This window comes from Leptonotus elevatus, chromosome 2 (assembly GCF_054856555.1).
Source record: "Leptonotus elevatus isolate MCC_2025b chromosome 2, RoL_Lele_1.0, whole genome shotgun sequence".
Classification (NCBI taxonomy): Eukaryota; Metazoa; Chordata; class Actinopteri; order Syngnathiformes; family Syngnathidae; genus Leptonotus; species Leptonotus elevatus.
In genome coordinates, this window is record NC_141240.1 from 12,376,158 (window position 1) to 12,393,975 (window position 17,818).

Sequence of the window (17,818 nt, forward strand, 5' to 3'; positions counted from 1 at the left end):
GCACTACATGCACAGATATGCTGGTAACACTGATTGACAAGTGTAATTCGGCGGCTTGGTGAAGTACAAAATATCATTTATGCCTTTACTCTATCATGTGCCCTTCCCAGTTTGCATTCAGTTTTTCAAGCAGCCACCCCGAAGTCACGCCCCTCCTTGTCGTCATGGTAACAAACTGCTTGTCCGTTATACTCTTCATAGGGAGTAGGATGGTGAGCAGGCCGGGGCATGACAGAACCTAGTGATTTCAACGATGGTGTTAAAAGTGGATGTTCCAAATCAGTGTACTTCAATTCCTTGTCGTTTGTGTCTTTTTTTTTTGTTTTGTTTTTATTTGTTCTTTTTTCCTTTCGGACAACCCGAAAAGAAAAAGGGCTGACGGGATAAAGCCGAAGTTGATTAATTCCCGTTCCCATTTTGACAGAAGCATATGTCTGGGACAGGGACCTTTTATTATTAGGGCACCTGTTTGACCTGTGAACTGTTTCCAATTCGCAATAGAGCCAGCAGAGGACACTTCACAGTCAGACATTTGTGATATTATGTCCAAATGTATGTATTAATGTAATGCAAACACATTGCATTTGCACTCCAATATGATCTTGATAGGCTATATGAATGCTTAAAATTCAACATACACAGCAGGAGCCTATTTCATTATTTTTTTTTACGCCTCGTGTACAATGACAAAAATGTCACGCATGTCCTATTTTGCACTTGTCGTAGTCCACCCACATTCTTGCACGCTTTGTCCGCGAGCGCTGACCATCCGAGCACATCATGATGGAAACTAGTAGAAGCATAGGATACGTCATGTCCGGTGGAATATTTCGGCGCTTTTTGCCTTGCGTTAAAAGGCTGCGTCAGTGCGCTTCTTCGACGTTGACAGGTAAGAGAGCTTCTGATGCTGCTGACAAGGATAAAAAGGTCACAACAGTAGAAAAAGAAAAATAGCACTAAAGAGAGAGCGCATAGTTCGGGGAGTGTTTAAACGGCATTTTATCTCTTAATTTGTGTGCTCCTTTGACGCTCATTCCAGGTAAGCGGATGGAAGAGTCACGCAAGATGCCACTTTTAAAGCCGAAAATGATTGTATTTTGTCTGTGACGCAGTTGCGCCACTTGCCTGCAGACAGCTCGGACTATGCGTTACGTATTTGATTGTATTTGCGCGTAGGGACCTGCTGGTATTTTCACACGACAAGTGGATGGTTTGCGCTGATGACGCGCTACGCTATTTTCTCAACCAGCAGGTCCCAACTATTTGGAGAGGCGTTTAAATGTAACGGTCATGGGAATGAAAATGAACACTTTTACAACAGTTGGGGTCTGCATGGCAAAAGGTTTTAAATGTAGAACTTCAAAGCAGTTCGTCTTATTTACGAATAAAGTATTTGGCGCTTTAAAAAAAATATAATGTTTATTGTCACGTTGTCTTTCAGCTGTTGTGATTCAGAGACAGCCATGATCCTGTTGACGCCATCCTCCGGTAGGTCCAGTGATAATTCACCAATTTAATCTGGTTTACTGTGCACACTATTTAGGTTAGACTGAATAAATGGCTAAGCGTGTAGCTAAGTGTATGTTCCCGTTGTTGTAGCACTACATATTTGTGATGGCTTCCACCGTTATTGATTTATTTATTTAGAAATCCTGTTGCTTTTCTGCCCTAATATTAAGGCTTTCAGTCGTTACTGGGTAACATAGTAGGGCATTATGCAATGTGGGCCTTGCTATCATTCTTTGGACTAATTAGGCAACAATTCAGATCGAGACTCTTGCTTGAAATCAGCTGAATCTTCGTGGGTTTGCATTTATCCTTCTATTTCCAACGAGGACTAGAACACCCCTCAAACATGAGCTGCGTGTTGCTCTTTTGAGGTAAAGTACTCACAAATCAGTGTGCCTGAAAATATTTTCAGGTGTAATAAAAAATGGGTAATTTGTGTCAAAAAAAATAGAATGCAGCAAATTAAAAGCATGCTTTCAGTTGAAAAAGTTGTTCTTGGCTGTGTGCTCTTGTCTCATCCGCTGTTTTCTTTCAGATGAAGAGTCTCTTGAACTGCCCTGCCTTTGGAATCACAGGAAGTTCAGGGTGAAACTTGCTATATGGGCTACATAATGCCACGTTTAAATCTATGTTATAACTTTCGAAGTCATGATCTGAGCACACTGTCTTGGACAGTACTATGACATGAGAGAAAGCAATACAAAACGGATTGAAAGCAAATATTTATTATCTGTGAGGGCAAAGACCGTTTTTTTTGGCCAGTGCAAGCTGTTGTCAGCTTTTGTCACATCTTGCTGTTATATCATGACTAAGTGTAGCTATGTAGCTTTTACTATAATCAGTATTGCTAAATTTAGTGTCATTGTAAGACAATGAAACTTCAAAATTAGGCCATAGTGCCTGTTTAGAACGTTCTTTTTCTTAGCAGTAAACTGGAACAATGCAGAAAGCTTTTTAAACTTTCAAATCGATTCTCGAGTGGCACTTGTCAATAGACTGGATCCATGAGCCGCTGCCTGCCACATTGTCCTAGGTCACCACTTTTGATTGGCGCTAACAGACAAATTGATCTCACGTCTGGTATGTGTCAAGGCAGTTGTTGCAATTCACACTGTCCATGTAGCCAATGGTGTATGTAGTCACCTAAAAGTCCATTGTTTGTCCCCTCACGAGCACTGTGCGTGTGTGTGCGCACTGAAAAAAAAGAACTTAATTTGATCATGTCGGGGCACGGTGGCCAACTGATTAGTACATCCGTCTCACAGTGCAGAGGTTGTGGGTTCAAATCTGGACTCTGGCCTTCCTGTGTGGAGTTTGCATGTTCTCCCTGTACCTGTTTGGATGTTCTCTTGCTTCTCTTCATTTCTTATATCACATTCCACAAACATGCATGGTAGGTTCATTGAAGACTCTAAATTGTCCGTAGGTGTGAATGGTTGTTTGTCTATATGTGCCCTGCTATTGGCTGGCTACCAGTTCAGGGTGTACCCCGCCCCTCGCCCAAAGACAGCTGGGATAGGCTCCAGCACGCCCTCGAACCATGTGAGGATAAGCGGATCAGAGGATGCATGGATGGATTTGATCATGCATATCTATTTCAAATGTGGCAAATTAAGAGACACAAAATAATATTAGACGTTAGTTTACCTCATTTTAATCTTGTGTAACCTATGGAAATGTTTCAAGCAAGTAAATTCAAATATTAAATTTTTAAGATTAAAATTTTAAAATAATTGTCACTTTTCACACCTTATATTTGGTTCAAACTGGGACAAATGATTCATGTTTAGACACACTGAGGTTAGCCGGTGTAGTTGTGGGCTTGGGGGTCTTAGCTTTAGTCTGGCACAAGCTCACCCGGATGGCTACTAACTGCTGCTGTAATATGGTCGCAGGTCTCTTCCAGTGCACCAACAAGTTGTTTCTCAGTCATCAGGCCACGGGACTCCAGATCAAGGAGTTTGCTCGTAAAAATGCTGCTAACGCCCTCTCTGTTGCGAACATGGTCATGGGCATGGCCTCCATCCTCAGCAGTCTTAATGGGTGAGTCAGTGAATCTCTATTCATTCGATTTTCTCTGTGCCACTATTGAAGAATATCATTTACAGCCTGAGTGGCTTCAAATCTGGATATGAATAGACTAAACACCAAAACATATTTTGTGACATAAAAATATGTGACCAAGATAAATCATTTCTAAACGTTTTCCCACAATTAATGTGACTTATAGCCTGTACAACTCATGACTTTTAAAGATATTTCTAGAGCGGTTGAGTAAAATAAATAACTAAAATAATGTGGTTGCACAAATGTGCACATTCTCTTCCAGCTGTGATGTGGCTGTTTTCAAAATTAACGTAGGGAAGACCACGGCTAGTTGTATCACGGGTAAGTTGTCACATTTCAATTTTCTTCTCCACCAGAGGGCGCAATGAAAAAGTGGAATACTTGTTTTCTTCGTATAAATAGTCAGGGGTTGTGTACTGTCAGAGAAGAGAATAGCACATTGTGAGCTGAGATCAGTCCCAGTTATCTGTTTTGCACAACCCAAAGTAAAAAAATAAATACAAATCAACTACATATATTTTGAAACAGGCGTCATACATAGACAAATTCTAGCAGCAAATCACGTGGAATCGTTAGAGGAGAGATTCAGGCATCTTGTCATGCTTCAGTCACTGCTCTGGTTTAAGCTAACTTTAAACTAGAGCAAGTATTAGCCAACATGGTCGTTTGGGGCAACTTGTCTCATTCATGTTGGAGTTTGTTGTCTCATATGCAAAGAATGGGCCAATAAAAAAATACACCTTTGGCAACTCTGTTTACGTATGCCAGAATTGTTCTTCGGATGATGAGTCTGAAGAGTGAGGAAATTAGTTTGCAAGGTTTTGTTTCATTGTTTAAAATTTGATTTTCCAGTTGTTATAACTACAGTAGGCTATGCCCGCGTCAGGACGTGTTTAAATGCTTTATTTTTTTTGTTTTGTTTTGTTTGTTGTTTGTCTAATCTCAAATTTCCAGTTTAAGGGAAGCAAAACAAGCATTTGAGGCTGAGAGCTATGACCTATATGTCATCAGTTCCTAAGGACTTGAATCTATTTTATAATATTTTATGTTAAAGTTTGCTCAATTACTATGGTACATTTTCAAAATCAATGATAAACAACGTATGTGGCTGTTACAAACAAACAAACAGGAGAACAAAGATAATTTTGTCCTTGTTTTATTAGTTGCAAAATCCAATTTGACATCTTACCCCTTATAGTGTGACAACTTTTGTGGGGCAACATGTCACACGTTTACTCTCTCTGTTTGTTGGTTTATAACTCTGCACTGACTCAAATTATGAAAATGACATGAATGACTTTGGTCTTTCATCTGGTATACATTTTGTTGATATATGATGTATTGATTCCAAGAAATGTATAAAAAGTAAAAAAAAAAACTAGCCCTGGTCTTCCCTATAATGTATAATGAATGAGGCCAAATGATTTTAGAGTTCCTTTAGTGTTGCTTTTTGCCCCTCAGGGATTATCTGAGTTAGGTCACCCCAAACATTGAAAGCAAGTTCCAGTGTCTGTAAAAGCCAGAATAAGTCAGGTCAAGTGACTTCCGTTGAACATTCACATATCCTCTTGCATGCTTCTCCCATCAAATAACTGTGTTTTGTTCAGGCATCACCACACAGCATGTTGGCTGATTCTGATTGGCTACCTGCTGGATTTGGCAGACGGAGCGGTTGCCAGGCAACTTGGCGCCTGTTCTGCCCTCGGTAAGTGGAGTGTTGTTGTCCATAGCATGCCAAAGGTCAACTTCAAATGGAGACTTAAATGATTAATAATATGGTTGTCTTGCAAAGTCCTTCACGCAAAATGAGGCATGAGAAATAATGTCTATTGCGTTCAAATCATGTCGAATGTATTCAAGTTTAGGTTTAAACAGAAAGTTCTTTATACTGTAGGTTAGTGCAGAACATTTTTTACAGTTTTCAACTTCGCTTTCATCAAATTTCTTGTAAACACTGCACCACACCAAGTCAAATCATTCAAGGGTTGTTAAATAATTTGAGAGGTATGGTTACATCCAGTATTATGTAGCCAGTCACTGGTGGTGTAGTCTGTGAATGGTTGTATGTCTCTGTCCCTTGTGAGAAGTCAGCTGGGACATTTTTGGGTTGCTCAACCCAGAACGCGTACCTGACATCAAGCTGCGTGAATGACCGACTTCCGTCAATGGGTGAATCTGAGCAGCCAGAAAAGCATGCAGCTGCACTTCTTTTCCCGCTTCCTCGTGTGGGAGAATGTAACCCTTCATGTGTTGAGTTCTCATCCATTTTTCTCATTTTATAAGCTCGTCACTTCATCGAGCTGGCACGGAGCATAGCAACGGTGCTTTTTCCTCAAAGGCCCAAAATAGCTCTGAGGTGCATCATCCATTATTGACTGCACATGTCACAGGCCTTTGTGTCCGTGCCGTGTTTTTCTGCATGACTTTGCAGGTGGATGTTGTTTTGCCCCTCACGTTTTATGCCAAATGAACTTTGTGGTTAGGCAGACTAATTCCACTGGATCGCCTCTCAATTGTTCGTGTGATCCCATTGCTTTGGGTTCTCTGCATACCTGAAATTGCTAAAATGGTTGACCCTGGGCTTCGGAATGCCACCTCGTTCATTCCAGCTGTGGCCCGACTCGCCTCTTCCTCGTCCGCTCAAATGCACGTGCGCTTCTCCAGAGGGATAAAGAGTGGAGAATGTTGTTTGCTGAATGGCCGCTGACACTGAAATTCCCACATTGCAGATGACCATGCGGAACTTTCTGTTCAAGAAATACCAATAATTGCTTTATGCAACTGTTCTTTTCTGTCCCCCTTTCTTCCACAAGGTGCGAAGCTGGATGACTTTGCAGATTTCACTACATTTGGGATCGCCACATCCTTGCTCCTGAGGACACCTGACCTGTTGGATAACATCCTCTGCATGTGTTACGTCCTCTCGGTTTTTGTTCGACTCTGTTTCTTTTCAAGCGGTGAGTGTCTGGAACTGCGCCTGGCTTCCCAACATGCTTTGAGCGCGTATACCAGTTGCCATAGTTTTTGGTGTTTGTGTCCACATTCTTCAGGCATGGTTTTTAATAAATATGGGATGCCTCCATACAGCGCAAATGAATTTTTGGTTGTGCTAAAGGGGAGAAGGGGCAAAGTTTTTTGTTTTTGTAAATATAAATGTTTCCAATAGATCCCTGATTATCTTAAGGGCAATTAAATATACTGAAAGTACTTGAACTGAATAAAAATCATTAACCTTTTAATGAAGTTATGGGAAACAGAAGTGGGTATTTGTGAGCTTCATGAGGTTTCATGCCAAGGAAGAGAACCGCAGATGTTATTTTGCTGCATTCGAGGACGGTCGGAAGTTGTAATGATCCCAGTTGGCTTTTCCCAGTTCCGACCTGAAAGTGGTTGAGGCAAAAGTAAACAACCAAAATGGCGGATAGTGATAATAAATTGCTTTTTGTTTTGGCCCTCAAAATATATATATATATATATATATATATTTTTTTTTACCTCTAGCAAACTTGCTTCATTGCAATTTTGCTTAATTTATGTATTTATCTTATTTCATAAGCATTCCATACAGTTAAGTAGTTCACCGTGTCATTTCATGTAGAGAGATCGCAGCATACTGTCACGTACGTTGTGTTACGTGAAGTTAAGTAAATTGTGTTTTACCATTCATGTATGTGTTATACATAGTGGTCGCCATTGTAAAGAGACATCACATTATAGTCGGGCGGTGAAGTCAGGGTACGTTTTCCCCCGATTTCACAAGTGGGATTTCCGAGTTCAAGGGGGCGTTCCGTTATTCACTTCCTGGTTTGAAGTCGGAAAAATCCGACTTTCCTCGAATGCAGCATTAGAAGCACCGCGAAGGTCAGAAGGCGTTACGGTCACTGCATGAGCACGTCTGGGGTGGAAGAAAAATATATGACCTGTATGTACCTCTATGTACCTGTAGAAAAAAGTCTAAATTTGTATCTGTAAAAGTCGTTATTTGTATCTGTAAAAAAAATGTGTGCCTGTAAAAAAAAAATTTGTGTCTGTAAAAGAAATTTGTACCTGTAAAAAAAAAATGTGTATGTGTAAAACAAATTTGTATCTGTAAAAACAAATTTGTACCTGTAAAAGTCATGATTTGTATCTGTACAAAAAAAAAATTGTACCTGTACAAAAAGTATAAATTTGTATCTGTAAAAGTTGTGATTTGTACCTGTAGAAATGACAACTTGTAGTCAAAGAAGTCGCCACTAGGAGTCACAAGTGGTTTTTCTGCTGCTGTTCAGTGACGTGAGTTTTGTCGCGCTACAAATGGAGCAAAACTAATTTGTACTTGTAGAGCGCCGTGATTTGTACTTGTAAAGAAGGGGGCGGGCTCTGGTGTAATGAAGGGTTGTTTTGACCAATCAAGTGAGAAGGATTTGAGCGGATTAGAGCGCAACCTCATTGGTTTAGCGAACGACGGTGGCGGGACTCGCGGAAGGATACAAGCAGGACACATCGTCGCCAACCAACATACATATTAAGAATACTTCAGTCGACTGAAGTATTCTTCCTCAACATACATATTAGGAATACTGAAGTATTCTTCCTCAACATACATATTAAGAATACTGAAGTATTCTTCCTCAACATACATATTAAGAAGTATTCTTAATATGTATGTTGGTTGGCGACGATGTGTCCTGCTTGTATCCTTCCGCGAGTCCCGCCACCGTCGTTCGCTAAACCAATGAGGTTGCGCTCCAATCCGCTCAAATCCTTCTCACTTGATTGGTCAAAACAACCCTTCATTACACCAGAGCCCGCCCCCTTCTTTACAAGTACAAATCACGGCGCTCTACAAGTACAAATTAGTTTTGCTCCATTTGTAGCGCGACAAATGGGGCAAAACTCACGTCACTGAACAGCAGCAGAAAAAACACTTGTGACTCCTAGTGGCGACTTCTTTGACTACAAGTTGTCATTTCTACAGGTACAAATCGCAACTTTTACAGATACAAATTTATACTTTTTGTACAGGTACAAATTTTTTTTTGTACAGATACAAATCATGACTTTTACAGGTACAAATTTGTTTTTACAGATACAAATTTGTTTTACACATACACATTTTTTTTTTACAGGTACAAATTTCTTTTACAGACACAATTTTTTTTTTACAGGCACACATTTTTTTTACAGATACAAATCACGACTTTTACAGATACAAATTTAGACTTTTTTCTACAGGTACACATTTTTTGCACAAGTTAGTTTTGCACCAAATTTACCTCCATATAAAATCCTGTGAATTACACGCACCCGTGTATAATAAGCACCCCCCAAAAAAGGAGCTATTTTTTTTGTCTGTAATTGTGTATAATACAGTTCTACGATTTGCTGGTATCTTTTTTTTTTTTTCTTTAATCAGTGAATAATAGGAATGAATAGAGATTTAAAGCATATCAATAGGGTGGAAATGTTTTTAAATCTATGTTATTCCTTTAATGTACCTATGATGTTCTTGCACCGTACGCTCTTTTAGTAACGTTCATAAGCTATTCCATGGTACTGGTATTGCATCACAAATCAGCTCTGCGCCTCTTCCTGTTAGCAGTGGTTGTGGATAGGCTGAGAGAGTAATATAAACTGGAATGCAGATGACATTGTGGTAACAAGGAGCAGGTGGAAAAGAGGAATGAAGATTAGCCCATTATGAACATGAATAAGAGTGGAGGGCTTGCTTAAGGTTAACAGTCCATAGCCATGGCAAGTGTGAAAAGAACAGCAAAGAAATGGATCCAAGCAGGTGTTCCCGCACACAATTTTTTAGAAGCCCCTCAACTCGAGCATTCTTCTTGGTCTGCAGGGATCCCGTTCATGTATCGTGGACTGCCATGCATCTACTCCGCGGCCGTCCTCGCCAGTGCCTCGCTGCTGGGCAGCAACAACGCCATGCTGCGAGTCATCGCTGTGGCCATGATCCTCTTCATGATTAGTCACACTTTCTACCCTCACGACCGAGTACTGGAGTCCCAGGCCTGGAAGAAAGTCGTCTATGCTGGGGGTAAGGTCATTCTTTTCTTATTGCTTTCAATGCAATGTGACTATTTTACAGTATTGCAATGTGATGGGCATGCTATGTTAATTCAGTACAATGAATAGTGAATTGCTAAGTGGAATTGTTGAAGATATTATTTTGTTGTCCCTGTACAATGCTCTTAGCATTGAGCACAATTACATGCTGACTTTTGACCCCAGCAGCCTCAAACTTTTTCTTTAAAGGGGAAGTCAACCTTAAACATTTCTTGGCAATAATATGTTATGTGCGATCTTACTCGTCTAAACATGACATTCTGATTGAATTTGTGGAATATGAGTTATGCAGCAAAATCCAGCCGTGTTTATCCATCCATTTTGCCACTTGCTGTCGACTGAAGATGACATCACAGTTGTTCAGGGCTCAGGCAACGGCCAATCACAGCTCACCTGTTTTCTGAAGCTGAGCTGTGATTGGTTGTTACGTAAGCCGCCTTCTGATATTGATAGAAACTGCTGGATTTTGCTGCTTAACTCATATTCCACTGACGTAATATTAACCAGAAAACCATATTTAGACTAGTGGGGCTGCATAGAACATATTGTTAAGATTTTTTTTTGGGGGGGGGGGCGGGTTTGACTTACCTTTTAACTTTCAAAATCAGAAAAGAATATACTTTGGTATTTAAACTGCCAAATTAAGTTGCAACTTCAAATATTATCTTTGCACAGTATATCAAAGTAAAGCTTGTATTACCATGTTATATTAGAGCAGCAATATGAATCAGAAAAAAAACATAATTTTGTTCATTAGATTTATAAAATATTGTACCGTACTAGTACTAATGTTGCATTTTTCCTCTTTATTGAATATATTGGCCAACCAATCACTTTGAGATAGATGTGTTACCAAGGAAATTAATCAACAACAACAAAAATACAGCGATAAGAATAGGGAGGCATTTTTACACACAATTTTGACATATAAAAATCCTATTTGAAATGTGAAAATGCATCTGCTTAACTTGTTGGGATACCTTTGTTTTGATATTCACTTGATGTCTTTCTTGACTGACAACACATGTCCTCTCTTAACTAAATTATCCCCCCCCCCCCCCATCCCACTTGTCATCTCCCATCTTTAGGAGTGATCATGTTGTTCTGCTCATTCTTCCTCCCCCCTTGTGTGTACTACCTACTGTGGTCCATCTCCTATATTTTGTTCCCAACATCCCTATGGAGCAGCAAAATGTTGAAGTGAGAAGTGGGCACTTCTAGACTGCCATGAAAGCTCCGAGCTCATTCCTCACTAACTAACACTACAGTATTTAAGCACTACCTTTTCAAAAAAAGTATTATTGTTGGATGTGACGCCTCGGAGGGAGAATCCAGATGAGAAAGACTGACCGGATTAACTCTCGTGCTGTACTTTCACAAAAGGTGAATAAGACAAGCTTTGTCCCACACCCCAAAAGTATTTGTCATTTGTTTGGTCTCCGATGTAATCTCCCGACTACATTTTGAATCCACTTTTCCAACAAAGTTGTGCAAATGTCTGCACTGAGTGGCAAATAAACTAGTGTGCGTCCATACAGTTCTTGTACTTTTGCACGTTTGCCCGGATTTGCTTATTACATGCTGTATTCTGTAATTACATACAACATCCACAGCAACACATTCTCAGCGACAAATTTGGTGTCTTTTGTAATTAGTTTTTTCTTTTAGTATTTGCATCAACATGGTTTGCTTATAGTGGGGGTTGCAATTTTCATTTTAAAAAAACAAAACAAAACACTTTTTTGTCAATGCTGTCTTGATGAACTGATGGTAACAAACGATAAATGTGATCACTGGGGGGAAAAACAGCCATCTCTGGCCCCATCTTGTGCCTTCTGTGTGACTAGCAAGAACCCGCCACACCTGAGAAAACAAACAACCAATCAAAGACAGAGGGCATGAGATTGTCAATCATTTGTTGTGCACTCATAGCAGACACATCCCACATCCCACACCCTACAGCTGACCTGTGACCTTGTTACCCCAGGAAGGCACTATAACTAAATGTTATCGGTTTTGAGTTTTATTATTTTTTATTTTTTACTATCAAATCAAAATGACAGTTTTAACAAATAGGACAATAAATGATAAAAAAATAAAATAAAGTGGCAACCCCCCTTTCAGCACTATCTACTACAACATTTGTTTGATCACACCTTTGAATATTCTGTCAACATTATTCTTGCTTGTTTTTTTTTTGTGTCACTGTAAGTGAATTTCTTTTCCCCTGTCATCTGATTTAGGGATATGCAAAATTTTGATTTCTTGTGTCCTCTGTTCTAGGATTCTGTATTGTAAATCCACACTGGATTGTCTGAAAGTCATACTCTCTGACTGCAACTGTACAGTGTGAAGTGTTGTTTTTATTTTGAGTGACAATTGAATAGAGTGCAGCAAAAGGCAACACGCAATCTGACCTCATTCCATGATAGTCTATAAGCACAAGAAGTTTATCATCCACATTCCTTCCGTGAAAGTCTTCAGTCATCTTCATTAGAGTTGTTTCTTCTGTTAAGCCATGGCTGTCTTCAAACTTTTGAAAACAAGTATAAATTAGTATTCAACAAGAACGGTTTACGTGGTAAGTCAAATATTTACTTCATCAAGCTTTCTTGTCTTTTTGACTTGCTTTGTAAAAAAAAAAAAAGCAAAAAAAAAAAAAAGCAAAAAAAAAAAAAGCAAAAATCTGTTGAGTAAATTAAATTTGTACAACTGTGTTCATAGATGCATTTACAGTAGCTTTGTGTGGGTAGTATATGAAGAGAGAAATATAGATATGACACACGATTACAACAACAAAAACATTTTGGTCACTACATTGTACCATACCTTACAAAAAAAGAGTATTCAGTACACAGTATAGATACAAACTTAACCACAATTATTCATGGAGGTTTCGAGTTAGCCATCAGTGAGAACTTCTAAATCACTGAACCAAATTGTATTTTGGTTATTATTAATAGATGCTGCTTGTGTTACTGTTGCAAAGTCACGTTTTAATCCATCTGCAGAAATGGCTGCTACTGCAAAACAAATGATGAATTAAAAAAAATACAAACACAATATACTTGTCTATTGTGGTTACTCACCAGATCTTCACTTCAAGTAATTAATAGATATTGATTTGATTGACATACTGTAAAAGTATGGTACTGTATCTGCAAGTTCAGGCAATGGTTTTGGTCATGGCAAAAGTCAAACTACACCTGTAGGATCGCTCGCCAATCAATCACAGTGCACATAATACAGACAACAAAGTCTACAAATCAGATGGAGACATTTTCATTTTATTATTTATTTTAGTGAAATGTTTGAATAGTTCAGAAGGTCCAGTACTAGTTTATTGTCCCTGTAAAATTGTTTATTTCAGGTTTATGTAGAACTAGAAAAATAGAAAATGTCAGTTATCTTTGCCTGACACTCTTTTCCTCTCCTGTACCAATTGCTGTGTTTCTGTTTTATTGATCAAACTGGTCATATTCTGTTGATCAAAATAATAAAAAGGGGCTTTCCAAAGTAAATTAATAGTGGGCTTACTCTCTTTCAACTGCATTTTTTTTGTCTGCCCCTCAACACATAGGCTTCTGTAACTTATACTATACTCAGTATCTGCTGCGACCAAAATATGTACAATATGTACTAATCATAATAATACTATAACTAATAATAGCATAATGGCAGAAACAATGACATCTGCATATGCACATAAAGCAATTGTAAAAAAAATAAAAACACAAAAAAGAGAAAAAAATTGGCCCGCGACCTGGCAAACTTGACATAATTTGGGCCTCAGTGAAAGCTAATTGGGAACCCTGGCATAGATGTTTCTTGGTGCATTTATCACTTAAGTGCTTGAAACTTTATTTTGGCATTAATCTTTTAGAAGCGAGAAGATGCTTGAATCCCACAGATATCTAAATTACACTAGTCAACCAATTAAAGATATATTTTTTAAGTCAAAGATACAAGTACATTTATTAGATTATATATTTGCACTGATTCTGAATATGCCCTTATTTTTCTATATAATAACTATAATATGTAATATGTTTATTCATATTTATTAAGGTTATGTTCAGCAACACTTGGAATGTTTTCTGAAACACAGCTATAGATTACAATGCATGGTAAAATACTTTTTAGCTAGGTCATACTTAAAAGCAAAAAAAGGGAAAATATTTCAAAAACCTGATGTACGTTGAAGTTAAAAAAAATATATACAAATTAAAATCAATCAATCAATAAATAAATAAACAAGCTTGTTTTGACAAATTAAGGAGTAGAAATTAAAAGCAAAAAGTCTGAATTTTTACAAACCAATTTGCCAAAATGCCTAGGACATAAGGCCAATAAAAACAAAGGTAAAAATACCAATTTCAATTTAAAAACAGCAAGCAAATCGGCCACAATCAGTAACGTATGTATTTTTACTTCATTACTTACCGTTGCTAAGTGCATGGGTTGGAGTTGCACTTTGAAACCACGAGAGGGCAGGCTGGTACAGGAAAGCAAAGCTCAAACACCCACTCTGAAACCATACTGTTGTCGCAAAATTCCAACAATGTAATGCAAGAATCTGTTGGTCTATCCATCCATCCATCCATCGATTAAAAAAAAAAAGGTTGCTAGATCACTACTAATTTGCCAAATTTCTCAATTGTACTCAGTGTACTAAAAACACGTTTATCCAACTTTGTCTCCGTTTACATACTGTAGTAACTAAACGCCTACTTGTCAGTCACACAAGTCCCGCCTTCTGAGGCTCGTCATTGGTTGAATCAGTTGCGTCCGACTCCCACCCCTAACTACTGATTGGACAGAAGACAACCTAATCACAAAGCAACGCGGAACAGGCTTGGGGGGGAAAAAAAGTTATGGAGTGAAGTATAATCGGATCATGGTCCGTGCGTGTTCCCGCGAGTGTTTTGTTTAGTAACAAAACATTCTGTGCATGTGGAAGAGTCGTGCAATCGCCCAGCGCTCAAAGATGAACACATAGGAGGGCGTCCGGGTGATAAAATAACGGAATTCTCCCTCGTTTGAGAGGAGGGTCAGGTATGTTTTTCCGTTTCCAAGGACTATGTATTGCTGATGTCACGGCGAAGGAGGAGGGCACCAGACAAGGACAGGTGCGCGGCGTAAAGTTGCCTATCCAGTCTGTTTGGATCGAGCTCGGAAACAAACAGCTGATACGGGGATCCGTGTGCCCAACGTGTTTTGACTGCAATTTAATCAACTTGGCTGACGATTTCGGAATTCTTTCGGGATACAAACATCGCGTTTGAACGAGAAAGACTACACTCGCGAAGTCCCTTCTGCATAGTTAGATTGGAGTTTAACCGGGGGGGGAAAGAAAAGAAAAAAGGAAGGCCGCGCAGTTCATTATCGGAAGAGCACAAGGGGGGTGTGGGGTCGAGACACCCCAGCACCAGAACCGACACCTTCTGTCTCAATGCGACACTGACGCAGTCGGTTGGCCTCGCATGCCAGTGTGCGAAGAGGCGATGCGTGAGTGATCCAGTGGGACGACCGACCACCTTCAATGTGCAAGACACCACTCATGATCGAAGTGGAGTATGGCACTTGACTTGAACAATCTGCAATGATTAGCCGGTGCGTCACAGCTGCGTCTTAGCATCACCGGCCGCTCGATCTCGCCTTCAAGGACGATCGTGTTCGGACTACAAAAAAAAGAGCATCCAACAATGTCCAAGACCCTGAAAAAGAAGAAGCACTGGTCGGCTAAAGTCCAGGAGTGCGCCGTGTCGTGGGGGGGATCCGGTGACCTGGTCACGGTGGTGGAACTGCTTGGCGGCGCCGAGCAGGGGGAGTTCCCCTTCCTCGGCCACATAGCAGCCGAGGCGATGGTCTGTCACGCTGGAAGATTCCCAGTCAGCGGGGACGTGCTGCTGGAGGTCAACGGCACTCCGGTGAGCGGGCTCACCCACCGGGACACGTTGGCTGTCATCCGCCACTTCCGAGAGCCCATCCGCCTCAAGACAGTCAAACCAGGTGTGTGTGTGTGTGTGTGTGCGAGAACCTGACTTCGCCGCTCTCGTTATGTGTGTGTGTGTCATGTGAGTTTGGAAGCTAAAGGTCACTTGCATGTTTCCCGCGTCTGTTTTTGCTGCAGTATGCTCCCGCCAAACACAACCGTGCGTGCGTGCGTGCGTGTCCGCGTGCGTGTGAGCGAGGCCACATCTGGCTGCACTGCAACATCCGCTTGCCGCCCTGAGTCTGAACTCATTTTGTAATCTGCTTTGCATCCATGCACGAACATTGCTATTGAGACTACTCAGAGCTCCGTGTGGGGAGGCACTCACGAGGCATAGTTTATAGATTGACTTACGAGTTTGGTTTAGTTGCTGGCCCCATTGAAATGAATTTAACTGCCATTAATCCCTCCCAAAATATGTTTCTAATAGAGAAAAATAGCACCGTATTGTAAGAACAAAAACATAGTGTAGACTAACTAATAAGAAAGAATGTAAAAACAAATTGTTTTATTGTAATATAGTTACTCTAAATTAGTGAATGTAGTCTGGGACGCGGTAGGTTCATCTTAATATGAGTGTGTGAATGTGACTTGGTTTAACTGAAGCTCTTTGCTAGTGTTAATGTACTGTTCAATTTACGTCTGAGTTTGAATTGGCAGGTAAAATTTTGTCTCACATCATCAACCCAGCGAGTGCTCCTAACTCAAAACGGGAGTCCAGTATATGGTTGACAACTTGACAGTCGCCCGATGATTGACTGTCACTGTTTGTTTAATGATTGTTGATGTACGTCAGCTATTTGTCATGTCAGTTTTGCTCACTATGGCGTTTCTTTGGCAACTTTGTTTCACTGCACCACACAGCAGAGAATAGACGAGACGATACACGGCAGGAAGACGGCATCAGAAAGCCGCACTGGTGAAATGGCTCAATTCAGTCAGTACTGTCGGAAAAAGTAGCAAGCGTCTTATCACCAAAGCACCAACTGCTGCCATAATTTCCTCTAATGCAAAATGGCCATCGGTGGGGTGCTGTGCGTCTTTGCCGTCACTCTGCAGGAATGTGTAAATGGCTGGTTCGTCTGTTCAGCGTTGTGCGACCGAGTAGTAGCACGAGCAGCATGGCAAATCTAAATCTAAACCGACCCGTCAGGCCCACATTCCATCATGCCTCAGGGCGTAACCATGGTCACATGGTCTGTTGTATTTACAACCATGCGTACGTGTTGATAGTGACTGGTTAAAGGTTCATCTGGGAGCATGGCAAGATTTTATCGCAATGCAACTGCTATTTTTATGTAGTAGGTTACAAAGTCTGCCGCGGTAACAATTGGTCTCGAGATGTTTGAGATTGACATGAAACGTTATTGTTTTGGATTCTGACCGTACTTCAGAGTTTTTGATGGTTGTAAACTCCTTTTTGAATGGCTTAATTTGTGCAGAGCTCAAACTTAAAAACGGTCTTTATGCTGAACGAGGAAGCATCTTGTGTCATTTGGCTTAAATGCACATAGATTGTGTAATATTTAATAAGGCAAAACACTTGAGTCATTTGGTATTCTTACCACGTGTTGACGGGACGGTTAATCAGCACTAAAAGTCCACTTTGACATGTTCATATGGGCTTCTCTGTTCCCCCCGTGGGGCCCTGCCGTGTGTTTATATCTCAGTCTCCTTTCTCGTGATTAATTCAAGCCTCATCTATCATTTATGGCTGCCCGGTGCTGGGATGAGGTGGCTGATGGGAGGATCAAATGATAGCACCCCTGGTGTCGAAGGAAACATTGTAAAGTTGGGAGAGAAATGACACGTTTTGCTCTCGTACAGGAAAAGTGGTGATCTGAAGTTGAAATTGATGTCAGTGTTGTTGTTTTCCTGCTTTCAGCCATGGTTCTATTATTTTTCGTCGCGGTCTTGAATTGACTTGAATTCTTTATCTTGAGAGTAATAAACATGATTTTGTCTGAAGAAATCGTTACATGTTTTTGTTTTTCTCCCTCAACTGTCATGAGTATACTTCACAGTTCAGCACGAGATTCTAAAGAAAATGAAACAAAATCGACCCTAATTTGTCTTAAATGCCATACCATTCATATATAGAAGGGGATTGCTTTATTACTGTAATTATGGAACTTTTATCTTTCGCACTGTCTTCGCGTCTACTTAAAAGCTGGACATTTTTTG

At 40.1% G+C, this 17,818-nt stretch overlaps 2 protein-coding genes across 9 annotated transcripts in view; both read left to right on the forward strand.

The window, feature by feature from the left end:
• The first annotated feature begins 769 nt into the window (after positions 1-769).
• On the forward strand, positions 770-12,702 carry tmem269 (transmembrane protein 269). Of its 6 annotated transcripts, XM_086067406.1 has the most exons (8): positions 831-889; positions 1,442-1,488; positions 2,045-2,094; positions 3,405-3,552; positions 5,184-5,281; positions 6,390-6,533; positions 9,413-9,610; positions 10,728-12,702. In XM_086067406.1, the coding sequence occupies exons 4-8, from the start codon at positions 3,512-3,514 to the stop codon at positions 10,841-10,843; spliced, it is 597 nt and encodes a 198-aa protein (XP_085923532.1). In that variant the 5' UTR covers positions 831-889; positions 1,442-1,488; positions 2,045-2,094; positions 3,405-3,511; the 3' UTR covers positions 10,844-12,702. The 6 variants fall into 6 exon arrangements, with proteins under 6 accessions (XP_085923530.1, XP_085923526.1, XP_085923532.1 ...); XM_086067404.1 differs by lacking the exon at positions 2,045-2,094 and having other exon boundaries at positions 770-889; XM_086067403.1 differs by having other exon boundaries at positions 847-889; positions 2,045-3,552.
• Positions 12,703-14,499: 1,797 nt separating this feature from the next.
• The window catches only part of magi3a (membrane associated guanylate kinase, WW and PDZ domain containing 3a), a 97,985-nt gene continuing 94,666 nt past the window's right edge, over positions 14,500-17,818 (forward strand). For 2 of the 3 annotated variants that reach the window (XM_086067389.1, XM_086067390.1), the window contains exon 1: positions 14,502-15,651. In XM_086067389.1, the coding sequence (XP_085923515.1) occupies positions 15,345-15,651 (307 nt within the window). In that variant the 5' untranslated portion in view covers positions 14,502-15,344. Of the gene's footprint in view, positions 15,652-17,818 lie in introns of all 3 variants that reach the window. The other variant, XM_086067391.1, reaches the window with a different exon arrangement.

Excerpts from the sequence above, each read along its gene's own strand:
- tmem269 (XM_086067400.1), top strand. The coding sequence starts at position 3,371 with ATGGCTACTAACTGCTGCTGTAATATGGTCGCAGGTCTCTTCCAGTGC. Across the intron at positions 3,553-5,183 it reads ATCCTCAGCAGTCTTAATGG|GCATCACCACACAGCATGTT; the intron begins GTGAGTCAGTGA and ends TGTTTTGTTCAG. Across the intron at positions 5,282-6,389 it reads TGGCGCCTGTTCTGCCCTCG|GTGCGAAGCTGGATGACTTT; the intron begins GTAAGTGGAGTG and ends TTCTTCCACAAG.